The 13,646-nt window shown below is 39.9% G+C and overlaps 1 protein-coding gene across 1 annotated transcript; it reads right to left on the reverse strand.

Annotated features, from left to right (window-relative positions):
• Positions 1–8,866: 8,866 nt before the first annotated feature.
• LOC124245519 (melanoma-associated antigen B5-like) lies at positions 8,867–12,244 on the reverse strand. The gene is made up of 2 exons (XM_046672896.1): positions 11,231–12,244; positions 8,867–8,947 (listed from the first exon to the last, which is right to left on the reverse strand). The coding sequence occupies exons 1-2, from the start codon at positions 12,242–12,244 to the stop codon at positions 8,867–8,869; spliced, it is 1,095 nt and encodes a 364-aa protein (XP_046528852.1).
• Positions 12,245–13,646: the final 1,402 nt, after the last annotated feature.

Below are 13,646 nucleotides of genomic sequence, written 5' to 3' on the forward strand. Positions count from 1 at the left end.
GTACCGGGGGGCTTTGGGGAGAAAAAGGAAAAAATAAAATCTTAAAAAAAAAAAAAAAAGCAGAGGGGAGGCATATACTGATTTGAGGGAAGGGAGAAGAGAAAAGCCAAGCAAAGGAAGACATGTAAAAAAGGATTGTACTAAAAATAAAGCTTCTGTATCCATTTTAAGTATATATCTACAATGCTATATCTATCTATCTTTATATAATATATTTAATAAAAGTAAAAATACAAAAGTATGAAGATATTTGAATATCAATAACATAAGGAAATCAATTTTTATAAGCTTATTCTAGTTTGTTCTTAGGTATATAATAAGTTTCAAAATATCAATTTATATATTTCAATATTGTATTATGTAGCAGAGGAAGAACCATTCCTCTAACCTCTAGGTCCTTCTGGCTGGTCTAAGAATTAAATTGACATGAGACAGAATAAGAGAAAATCAAACAAAGTTTAATAACATGCATACATGGGAGAAATCCAAAAGCAAACTGGGTAACTCACTAAAATGGCCAAGGCCACCACCTTAAATACCATCTTCAGCTAAAGACAAAGGAGGATGTTGGGGGTAGTGGTTTGGGACTTCAGAGGGGAGGAAGGCAATTCACATGGAGATGGAAAAGCAAATGCTTGAACAAACGTTCACTGGGCCACATTGTATAGACAATGTGACTGGAGAGAGAACTTTGATAAAAATAGGCCTAGCAAGGTTACTCCCAGTCTACCACACCTAGAATTATCTATGTTGATAGCTCCTTCCTGGGACAGGCCTTCTATCTTAAATTCTTTTAGGCAGTTAGGGGGAAAGTCAAAGTTTCTCTCTGAGTTTTTTGTTCTTAAAAACAATCATGCTGGGGCCAGCCTGGTGGCGCAGCAGTTCAGTGCACATGTTCTGCTTCAGTGGCCCGGGGTTTACCTGTTTGGATCCCAGGTGCGGACATGGCACTGCTTGGCAAGCCATGCTGTGGTAGGCGTCCCACATATAAAGTAGAGGAAGGTGGGCACGGATGTTAGCTCTGGGCCAGGCTTCCTCAGCAAAATAGAGGAGGACTGGCAGTAGTTAGCTCACGGCTAATCTTCCTCAAAAAAAAAAAAAGACATGCCAGAGAGACACATTTCAGGTGGCAAATTCTCATTCCCCACAATTTCACTTTTGGTGGTTTAAAACCACTCACTACCGAAAATGGACTAGTTATTCAGCTATTTAAGAGTATCTTTTGAATCTGGTTTAGGTTGGCACAGGTTTCCATTTTATAATGTTCTCTTTTGTCATTAATATCCTCAATATTCCTTATTGTGTTTCTTAGACTGTCTATTAGTTTCATTCTAAAAATGCATCTTCCTTTCTGTGATGGTTTGACTTAGTCTAATGATTCTTTCCTCAGTTCTACCATCTTAATTTGCATCTTATCCTGTTGTCTTGCCACTTCTTCCTGTTATGTTGTATTTTTGTCTTGGGTCTTGTGTCAGAAAGCTGAATGTTTGATTACATTTTCTTGAACATTCCTTACAAAATATTTGTTCACACTTTGTTTCTGCTCTGTGGCAACGTTTCTAATTGGTGGGCTACATGTTAATAGTGATTCTCTTGATTTCGTATTTTAATAGAGTCTTTATACAGCTGCTGTGTTAGTTTGCTTTTTAAATACTATCTGATTAGCATTGTTATCTCAGAAATCAGTAATAATATGAGAATTCTACTTTTAGTTAGTTTCACTTGTTCTTTTTATTTGGATAGTAAAAAAACAATCTTGGAATTTTGATAGCCTTCATCTTAGTTACAGTCTTTCATTTACCAAGTTCAGACAAAGCAGTTTACATGCCTATTTTTTGCACTTTTTGGATTTTAATGTCTTAATTTAGTATTTTACATGTCACAGATGTCTATTTAACTGTCTTGTAATTTAGAGAATAATTAGTAATTAAATACTATTTCCAATAACAGTACTAAAGCTTGCAAAGCAGTAAAATAAAATGAGCAAAAATCTGATGAAATGTGTGTTTTAACAAATACACTTTTGTAAGGGAGGAAAAATAATTTTCCCTCTGCCCTTCTATGTTCTTGGCTGAGACTTCTCTGTAATAAAAGGTGATTAACAGGAGAAAACCAAACAGAAGTTTAATAATGCATATGCCTCCTGTATACGCAGGAGATGCCCAGTGAAGCTGAGTAACTCTCTGAAATGACCCCTTAAATACCATCTCCAGCTAAAGATAGATGTTCGGAGTGGCAGTTATGAGAGGTGACCAGGAAAAGCACAGTAAACGAGGTTAAGGTTGTTACGCAAATTTAAATCCTTCCTTCTCTGTTGATTAAGAGTTTCTAGTGATTTAGAGTCATCCTTCTCCTGCTGGTACAGAGAGGGAGACACCCTTACAAATGGAGATTTCCCTTATAAGTGTAAATGTCTCTTACAAAAAGGTAACTTCTACTTGGTTTTCAGAGCTTCTCCTGTGTCCACAGTTCTTCAAAATAATCAGCCTAAAATCATCCTTATGCCAAAGAACCATATTTTGGGGTGGCAAATGCTGCTCCCCTTTACTTTAAAAGAGTAAAGAAAGTAACATCCATCAGCAGAAACCTCCTTGGCATTTCAGAACTGGATGCTCCAAACCAAGTGGAATTGATATAAATAGCCATTACTTTTGTCTCACATTGAGAGATTCTTTAACATCAGTTTTGTAACCTGAACACTGACCTCACAACCCAGAGCTATAATTTCTAAATGACTTTTTCCCTAGCTTTTTGAGTGGGTTTTTGTCATTACCCATACAGCCTTATCTTATAGAATACAACAAGTCAAAGAATGGATTTGAAATATAATCACTTTTTAATACCTTTATGGTCCCTTTCACTTCTTACATTCTATGGATCTCTATTGTGAAACTTTAAGAGTATTCATTTGCTCTATATAGTACCTTTTCTATCATCTGGCTTGGAAGGATAATGTGATGTGATAATTGAGTTGATATTTTGGTTGAAATAATTAACATAAATCTCATACAGGAATAACCAAGAGAATGTGATTCAATACAATAATGCTAAGTATAATTGAATAAGTAATGGTATTAATCAACTGATTTGTCTCTTTTCAAACATTTATTGGATATTGATAATATGCCTGATGCTGTACTGAGTACTCAGGATAGAGATATCCTTCAAAAGGGAATTTATATCATTTAATGTTCCTTGATTGTTTAAATTAAGTATTAGTATTTTAAGGTCTATTAGAACCATTGTTGATTATTGTCCAAAATAATTTAATGGAATTGTAATTTGTGGTATTTCTGTTATTTTCACAATATCCTAGCAAATTCATGTTAAAAAACAAAATTCAACGAAGTAAATTTTACAGATCCTATTGGCTTTATTTAACAATTCATGAATTGGGCTACATCCCATCTAACAGAGAGAAAGGAGCTCCGAGGAGCTGTACAAAATGGAAGATTTTTATGAGCAGAAGGGAGCAGGAACAAGGAAGTTATACTAGCAAAAAAGTGGGTTGGTTGTGGCAAGGTCACTTTCCTTGAGGGGACAGCAGGGGTCCATCAGGCAGATGACCTCACTAGCGCTGATCAGGTAATTCCAGATTGACTGGTTTAAGATTCCATTTTGGGGACATCAAAAACTATAATTAAGGAGCCAGCCCATGGCTGAGTGGTTGAGTTCATGGGCTCTGCTTCGGCATCCCAGCATTTCACCAGTTTGGATCCTGGGGGTGGACACAGCACCACTCATCAAGCCATGCTGAGGTGGTGTCCCACTGAGCACAACTAGAAGGACCTATAACTAGAATATACAACTATGTACTGGGGGGCTTTGGGGAGAAGAAGAAGAAAAAAAGAAGATTGGCAACAGATGTTACCTCAGGTGCCAATCTTTAAAAAAAAAAACTGGGGCAGGCCCGGTCACATGTTCCACTTTAGCGGCCTGGGGTTTGCCAGTTTGGATCTGGGGTGCAGACCCAAACACCACTTGTCAAGCCATGCTGTGGCAGGCATCCCACATATAAAAAAATGTAGAGGTAGATTGGCACAGATGTTAGCTCAGAGCCAGTTTTCCCCAGAGGAACAATCAACAAAAAAAAAAAGAGGAGGATTGGCAGCAGATGTTAGCTCAGGGCCAATCTTCCTCAAAAAAAAACCCTATAATTAAATGAAGTCTTGGTTTGGTGACGTGGGGCTTAGCATAAGTGACTCCCTTTTGGGCCTGTTGTCTGGTTTTCAACAGCCAATATAAAATAAAAGATGATAAATCATCCTTTCTTTTTTTAATTTAGCCATTTAATATTTTTCACTTTCAGGCTGAATCATCAGATAAATTTAACTCAATCACAGGTAACTATAATCATTTTAATCTACATAAATGAAATTTGTACTCTATATTGGGTATGGTCTGACAAAAATAATGTTGTATAGTGCACAATCTATATAATGCAATACTTTTATTTTGTAAAGAATAGTGTGGCTATTACTTTAAAGACTTTGATGAGTTAAGAAATTCACTTCTTCTTAGTTTGCTTTAATTAATTAAAGAAATCTCCCCCTCACTATATATAGGAATTAATGCTAGACAAAATGCAATTCAAAAAATGAATAACTCCTCACTTACAAAAACTAAGAGTATTTTGAGAGTTTGAAAGATGATTTAATAAGTATGATTCTGAGTGTCAGGCAAAGGAGGAAATGTTAGGCTCTGTTTTGTGCATTAGTCCACATACATTCTTTGTTTCTCTAGAAGAAATTTTATACGTCACTGGACCATATCCTGAACTAGTGGCATTTAATTTAAAAAAATAATCTTACTATAATGAGAACTATCCCTGCAATACTTATATGTCAAACTTGTAAATTTCCAAATATTGCTTTAAGAGCAGTATTGTATTCAGGGATAGCAGGTGGCTTGGACCCATGCAGTATTTTAGCATTGTGGTTAAAATTTCAATTTTCACAAACTGCTTTTCATGCAGGGAAGGCAATTGTACATATTAATTCTCATGGGACTCCCATCAATATTCACTATATGCATTCTTTTGAGGAATGGGTATTATTAATTTATTATGTGGCATGCATGCATAACCCTAACATACCAAAATAGTTTATATATTTCCATTTTTTTGAAATCAACATTTTAAAATATTTTATTTTTTAATAATTATATATAAATGGCATTGTGGATAGGTTACTTTATTTACATAACCTGTTTCTGGTCACATTGTAAGTATATCCACAGATTTCTGAGGAAAATCAATGAGTTCATCATTCTTTAGGCTATGTAACTGTGGATAAAATTTATAATGTTATTGTCATTACTAATTCTGTGTGACATTTTGCAAACCACTTAGCTATGCATTTATTGTGTCTGCATGAAAAAAAGTTGCATCACTAATTCAGGAATGTTAAAACTGATGGAAAAAATAACTCACAGAAAAGAATTTATAATCTTATAAAAAATGCACTTAAAAAGTGCTATATGATTTAAACATTATTGTTGAAGAAAATATTTGTTTTTAAACAATTTTTATCTTTTAAATAGTTAATTCAATGAGACCAGAAAAAATATTGAAAAACTAAAAATCAATCATAAAAGCCTTCACTTTTAAGTTGTTTAAAATCCTATTAAGTGCATAATGATCTTCAGCAACTTTTTTTCTTGAGCCAGCAATATACAAGCCTTTCACCACTCTCATTTCAACCATGTGGAGGAAAATAACATATATATTATGAAACACCTCACAGTCATAGAATTAAGGTAATTTCTCCTTAAAAATAGGGAAATGGAGTGAAGTCAGTGAAAATGGATTAGGGAACTCCAAAAGTCTATTCTGCAACAAAAACATCTAATAAACTGGCAAAAACTGTCAGAACCAACTTTATTGGAACTCTGGAAATTAATCATAGTTTTACAACAACCAGAGAGACCACTTAATCAAGAAAAGGCAACTGAATCTTGGTAAGAGACTTTTGTGGAATTTTTACTTACCCTGATGTGGGCTTGGCGAGCCGAGGAGTCAAAAGAAAGATTCCTTGGACTCTCATGGTCTGGTAGTATGCTCTTTTATTCAGAGAATAGCATGGGGTCAGGACCCCTGGGCAGTGAAGAGCTGCAGTGTGGGGACAGGACCCTTGGGCAGTGAAGAGCTGCAATGTGTTGAGGGTAGGGCTACATTTATAAGGCATAGGTATGTGAGTTATTTCTTTACAAGACAAAGGAAAGATCACGTAAAAAAAAAGTTGTTGAATGGTATCAGTGCAGGTGGGGTCTGGTTATTGGGTGGTCCTATAACTTTGGATACAAATCAGGTCGAATCAGATCAGGACGTCCTATACTTCCGGAGGGATGATACAGCTTGGTATGTTGGCCAGGACGCCTTGGGCTTCTCTCCCTGGGGCAAACTTGATCCACATCAACCCCATGCCTGGCTCCCCCAAACAGTTGTGGCCTTGAGGATAGAAACTAGCTTTCCAGATATGGGCTCCTTATGCCAGAGAGGGCAGAAAAGACCTTGTTCTTAAAGAATTGTTGTTTTTGTCTGTTTAGTGACTCCCTGAGGGATGGATTCAAAGGACTCCTTTTATTTCTCCTAACTCAGAACTCCCCCAGAGCAGAGGCATTTCCTGAGGGCTGTTTGTCAAAAATATTTCAAGAAAAATGTATTAGCTACTGATGCCTAAGGCAAGGGATAATAGTTGGGGCAAACGATAGACAAACCAAAAAGTGTGGGAAGAAAGGTTGAAGAGTGAGATGCTTTTGGGAAAAAGGGCTTTGAAAAGCTACCATGTATTCTTGGGAATCTAGAAGATCATATGAATGCCCAGGACAAGGTGCTGCTGAAAAATATACCTGAAAGGCCCTAATCTCTCATGTCAGGCTCACGTTTAGGCTCTGTGCAAATAGGAGAAGTATAGGCAAAGTTGTAAACTGCCCAAGTGATTGTAGAAGTGATTGCTCCAATGCAAATACACAATGCCCATCTACAAAGAATGGAAGTGATTCATATTTTGGTTCCAGGCATTAAGGAATCTCTGTCAAATCACTAGCTGACCAATAAACCAATTGAACAGAGATGTCAGTGCTACACATGACAAAGAACACAGATATTAAAAAGTTAGTTCAGGGGTCGGCCCAGTGGCTTGGCAAGCCATGCTGTGGTAGGCGTCCCACATAGAAAGTAGAGGAAGATGGGCACAGATGTTAGCTCAGGGTCAGTCTTCCTCAGCAAAAAGAGGAGGATTGGCAGCAGATGTTAGCTCAGGGCTAATCTTCCTCAAAAAAAAAAAAGTTAGTTCAGGAAATTCATGAAGCAAACAAACAGAAACCACAATAAGCACACTGTGAAATGATTCCCCAATCAAGTTAATTAACCTAAAAATCACAATAGGCAGAAAAAAAACATAAGAGAAAAATAAGAAAAAAGAAAAAGGGCAACAAATAGAAAACAGTAACAAATATGGTAGATGTTAATCCAATAATATCAATAATTACTTTGAATATCAACAATATAAAAACATCAATTAAAAGACAGAGATTGTCAGCGTGGACCAAAAAACAAATCCAAACTCTATATTGTTTACAAGAAACCCACTTTAAATATATAGGCACATATAGATTAAAAGTAAAGGGATAGAGAAAAATATACCCTGCTAACAGTAATAAAAAAAAAAGTGGGAGTAACTATATTAATTTCAGACGTAGCAGAGTTCAGAGCAAGGAAAGTTAACAGGGATAAAGAAGGATATTACATAATGATAAATGGGCCAAATCTCTGAGAAAATATAACATCCTTAATGTATATGCACCTAACAACAGAGCAGCAAAATGTTTGAGGCAAAAGCTGATATAACTACAAAGAGAAATAGATGAACCCACTATTATAGTTGGAGACTTCTACAGCCCTCTCTCAAAAGTGGACAAATCCAGCAAGTGGAAAATCAGTAAGGACATAGCTGAACTTAACATCATCAATCAACTGGATATAATTGACATCTATATACTGCTTCATCCAAGTGCAGAATTCACATTCTTCTCAAGCTCACATGGAGCATTTGCCAAGATAGACCACATTCTGGGCCATAAAATACATCTTAACAAATTTAAAATAATAGAAATCATACAATTTTTGTCTCAGACAATAATGGAGTTGAAATGGACTGAAAAATCCCCAAAACTTGGAGATTAAACAAAACACTTCTAAATAACACATGAGTATAAGAAGAAATCTCAAGAGAAATTTTTGAAAAAGGTTTTGAGCTAGATGAAATGAAAATACAACTTCTCAAAAATTGTACAGGTTTTGTGTGGACATGAGATACAGGTAAAACAATGACTTTGCAAACTGTGTTCAAATGCAATGGAAAATGACCCAGAACACCTGCCTACCTCTGCCTATTGAAAGTTTCTTTCTAGTTTATACAGGATTCATTATGTGCTATCAGTTTAAGTCTCTCAACTTTAAGATACACCACGTGAATGAAGAGCTGGCACTTGTTCCCTGCTCCTACGGTCTTAACTTCCTGTGACATACCTAAACTTAAACGTTCATCTCACTGAAGAACTTTCACTTTCCCAAACAGACTTGCCTTGGAGCATTTACACTGACCTCCCATTTTTACTGAATTCATCTGGACCCTCCTTTTAAATTGTCCCTCTGGTTTACCACAATATCTTACCATCTTCCTTATAAGATTACTGCTCCTGGACACAAAAAAGCTAGCACCCCCAGCAACAGCACAGAGTACTCCAAAGAGGAGATGCCCAATTAATGTTAAGGGAATAAATAAGCCAATGAGCATCTTCTCTAATTTATTAAGATTTAATTTCTCCTAAATTCTTAAGTAAGCTAAGCAAATCCAGGTATGCGTCATTTAATTTTACTGATCAACAGACTAAAAAATAAAAAAGATAAGGAAGACAGGAATTGACAATCTTTTACTTTATTTTGCTCCATTTCTTGATCTCAACAATTTTACTACTGAGTTACTTCACATTTCCAAAGTGACACCTATTCCAATGCCATGTTATCCTGTTCTGGATCAAAAATAAGAGAGAAGGTTTCCCAGTTTGATTCACAAGATATAAAAACTCCTACCTGTAAACCTGATGCACGGCAATAAATGTGTAAACAAAGTGATTCATAAACTTATACTCAGAAGCTATTTCAACCATCTATTAAAAGGAACAATATTTGAAAAATAATCAAAAGAGAGAGATAAATGCAGATCTCCCAATTACCACATAAATAGGAATATAAAGATGATCTACATCCATGGTGAAGGAAGTGGCCACCAGGGAGCTGGGATGTTCTAAGTCAGAGGGAGAGCAGGTGATATGGGCTGTCTGCTCCACTGCGAGGGAAGTGCAGCCCTGGAAGGAGGTTGTAGTGAAGAGCTGGTCAGCAGTCAGGTTCCAGAGTTAGAAGGAGGGCACACAGGGGAAGTCCCAGGGGAAAGGCACTGTAATGATGGGAAGAGCTGGAGCTGGACAAAATACCAGCTCCTTGGCAGAGTTAGCTCTCAGTGGGGTCCTAGGAAAACAAAACCCAAAGACAATCCCCAAATTTTGATTTATTCTCATATTTCCCTTCCCCTTCAATACACCTGCTTTTAGTACTTTGACCACAAGCGCCTTTTTATTGCCTGAGATTGATTTTGGAATAGTGAGAACAAAATTGAATTAAGAGACAGAAGGTCTGCCTCAGGTTGAGAGGAGTGAAACAGTGTGGCCTCTAGACAAGCTCAGACCAGGGGTCTAAGTCCCAGCTCTGCTACTAACCAGTCTTGTGAACTTGAGGAAATTGCAGGTTCTTCATCTTCCAAGTGGGTTTAGTAAGCCCTGTTTTATATGACTGTTGGAATGTTTGTACTCTATGTAAAGCACAAGGCAAGATGACCAGCAAATATTATACAATATTTAAAGAATGGCAGTTTATATTATTATTTTGATCCCAGATGATACCACCCACCTCCCTTGGAATTTTTTTTTTTAATCCGGGAGATGTTAAAGAATATACAATATTCTGGGACAAAGAACACTGAATCAACCAAAAATTCTCCTTAGCTAGTAAAACTAAATAAATTTTTCCCATTAGAGTACGTGTCGTTTAATTCAGGTGCGGAGTTGTCTTCCCTAGCTGGCTATAACTCAAGCTCCTAGAATCAGTGTCAAGGTGCAAGTCCTTCCATTTCTCCCAGGTGCCCTGCCATCCAAACAACATCTATTTACATTCATTACATCCTTAATGAAAGCTAGCCCTTGCTTAGAGTTTGCCAAATTACATTCAAGATAACATAATTAAAAATGCCCTTTTAATGGAGCAGGCAAGGCAAAGAGTGCCAGCACAAGGAATTCTTGGCATCTCACTTCAAGGGAGTATCACACTTATTTCTCAAGAACTCCCTGAAGATGATGTGCATAGAACACTTAGTTTGCACACTGTGTTCCTCTGCGCTGGAACAGGAGCAAAGAACGCCTTCCTTTCCTGCTCCAGGTGGAGATTTCTCTCTGATTTACCCCAAATCCCGAAGTAACATGTAGCAGCAATTTTCCATTATGAACTGAATGTTTGTGTCTTCCCCAAAATTCATATGTTGAAACCTCAACCCCTAATGTGATAGTATTTGGAGATGGGGTCTTTGGGAGGTAACCAGGTTTAGATGAAGTCGTGAGGATGGGGTGCCCACGATGCAATTAGTGCTCTTATAAGAGGAGCATGAGAGATCAAAGCTTGCTCTCTCTGCCAGGTGAGGACACAGGGAGAAGGTGGCCGTCTGCAAACCAGGAAGAGAGCTCTCACCAGGAACCGAATCCACTAGCATATTGATTGTGAACTTCCCAGCTTCCATAACCCTCTGATGATATGCTTCAGAGCTGAGAGACAAAACCCTGTGTGTTCCTCTGCTCAGGCCGTTATAACAAAAATACCATAGACTGGGGGGCTTAAACAACAGACATTTATTTTTGACAGTTATTCTGTAAAAAAGTCATTTCTATTACTTTCTTGAATAAGCTAAGAAATTCAAAGTATAACTCATTTAAGTTTACAAAGCTAAAGACTAAAAGCAACAAGGAAAACTAAGATTGATCTTTTTTTTTCTATTCCATTATCCAAACAATTTTACTGTGGGATTCTTTCACATTTCCAAGAACATAATCCCTATTGTGATGTTACTTTCTTGACTGGAAGATTCTCAGACTTCAGTAGAGGTGGGTAGATATTGCTGGGGACGGCCCCAGAAGGTGCACAGACTTTGGCAGTAGCCCTGGCTGCATCTATGGCTCGGGCTTTCTCTTCTTCATCTCGCAAAGCTTCTTCATAATAGCATGGGAAAGCACTGGGGACGGTATCACTGATTTTTGCCATGAACTTCAGGACTTCCATCTTGCTGGTTTCAGCGTGGGCTTTCGGGCCCCACAGGAATTCATAGCGTGGAGGATCACTGTTGGGCACCTGCCGGTACTCCAGGTATTGCAGCCTCACCAAATCTTTGGTGATGAGCTTCCTGGGCTCCCCATAGATGTAGTGCTTCCTCCCAGCATATACTTGCATCATACTCAGGAACTTCCAGACATCCTCTTCAGAGGCACAGTTGCCCTTTATGAAGATCATACCCAGGATATTCATCAGGAGGCCGGTCTTGGGTAACCCTCTGCCACCTCGCACCCTCCCATTGTTGGGGAGCTTCAATTTGCTGACAAGATCATATGAGCGACTGGGTAAGTCGACTTCTTTCAGTTCTAACGCGAAGACAGCTTCAATGTGCTCAGAGGCTTTCTTGAGAATCTCAGCAAAGCGGTCTTCATAGTTTGGGTTGATAATCTTCAGCATGTCTGCCTTCATGGCGGGCTGTTTCATTTTGTACTTGTACAGAAGGTACTGCTCCAACAACACAGCCTTCTTGCTTAAAGAATCTAGGCCTGAACTCTCAGTGGAGGGTTGAGCCTTGGGGGTGCTTGCTCTAGCCTCATCTTGGCTGTCGGAAGCTTTACCAGATGTAGTGTAAGAAACGCTTGCAGAAGCAGTGGTGGTGGCTGGTGCTCTTCGAGGCCCCTGGGAAGTGCTACATGACCCAGCAGCAGCTGGTGGGCTCTGGACAACAGCTCCAGGCTGAGGAGAGGGGGAGGGAGTGGACTCCTCTTCTGCTGCTGTGGTAGCCTGAGCATCCTGGAGACCCTGAGTTTCACCACGGGCCTGCTGGCGTTTCTCACAGGCCCGGAGCTTACTCTTGTGCCCCCGAGGCATGATGACACTAGGGTCAGTGACAGCAGGCAGGAGGATGGAAGAAGATGAAAGCACCTGGAGGAGGCAGAATGATGGTGTGAGCACCTTCAGCAGGGAGATACCACCTTGGCTTTAACCAAGGCCACCTCTGCAGGTTTCCTCAAGGGCACTGCTCTAGGACCCCAAAGGGCTCCTATTCTGATCAGCCTGTCCCCTGAGAACCCTGTGATGGAAGTTAGAGGGAACCTTAGACTGCAGCCTGCCAGCCCTTCCTGGGGCGTCCTGGGGTGACGGCAGGGGCTGCCAGTGGGGAGCCTCTGTTGTGCGGTGGGGGCGTCGTCTCAGTTCACAATTAGGATCATTGTGACAACTGCTGGCAGCTCCTGTGCCCCCTCTATTGTGCTGCTGTGGAATTGACACCTCACACCAAAGCCAGCACCTCCCTGAGACCCCAGGGAAGTGAAGGGGTTCCTTAGTCCCTGGCCCTGTCAGGGGGCACAGAACGGAGAGCTATGTGGAGCCCTCTCCTTCACGGGCTGCTTGAGTCCTCAATTCCCATGCAGGGTACTCACCTGGTCTCCAGGTAGTGCCTGATACACCTCCCTTCTGCTGGCTGGTGGCTGCACCCTCACGCCAAACTTCTCTTCTCTCCTAGATTTCAGGTAAAGAAGTGAGACTGAGCCTCAGCCTCACAGCTCTACCCTGAGCCTTCAAGTTCTGAATGCAAAGGTAGGGCTCAAATTTTTTATCTATTCTACTTCAGTTTTTCTTTTTGTTTTTGTTTTTGGTGAGGAAGATTGGCCCTGAGCTAACATCTGTGCCAATATTCCTCTATTTTGTATGTGGGATGCGGCCACAGCATGGCTTGATGAGTGGTGTGTAGGTCTGAGCCCAGGATCTGAATCTGTGAACCCTGGGCTGCTGAAGCCAAGCCCACGAACTTAACCACTGGGCAACCAGGCCCGCCCTGGTCAAATTTATCTATTCAATGGTGAGTGGTCCCCTCAATCTTTCCTTTGACTCCTGGCACAGCCTTGGACTCCTCTCCTCCTGCCAGCACCTCCTGACACCCTCCCCATTAGGAAGACACAAGGGTCACCCCATAGTCTACAAGGCGCTACTCTTTGCCTCACCAAGGAGGGGGCCTCCCAAGGCTGACAGCAGGGGCAGGATCTCTGGCGCCCCCTCTGTTCCGGGGTGGAGAGTCCCCTCAGTTTCACACATGATTCTCAATTATGCTCTCTTGTACCCTCGTTGCGACTGTTCCTTTCAGACATCATGGTCTTTACCTTAACTCCTGGAAAGATCTGGAAATCCTCTTACCGCAGAGGGTAAACCATCCCCTTTAAACAAAATCTCTCACTCCCCCATCCCCCACCCCTGGGTGACACCATAGGAAAAAATGAGTGTCCGCCATCACGTG

Source organism: Equus quagga, chromosome 10 (genome assembly GCF_021613505.1).
Source record: "Equus quagga isolate Etosha38 chromosome 10, UCLA_HA_Equagga_1.0, whole genome shotgun sequence".
NCBI classification, from domain to species: Eukaryota; Metazoa; Chordata; class Mammalia; order Perissodactyla; family Equidae; genus Equus; species Equus quagga.

Bases quoted from the DNA above. Each gene is read 5' to 3' on its own strand.
- LOC124245519 (XM_046672896.1), bottom strand. From the start codon at position 12,244: ATGCCTCGGGGGCACAAGAGTAAGCTCCGGGCCTGTGAGAAACGCCAG. The intron at 8,948-11,230 runs GTCCCCAGCAAT...CAAGAAATGGAG, and splicing joins TCTGTGCACCTTCTGGGGCC to CAAAATAAAGTAAAAGATTG.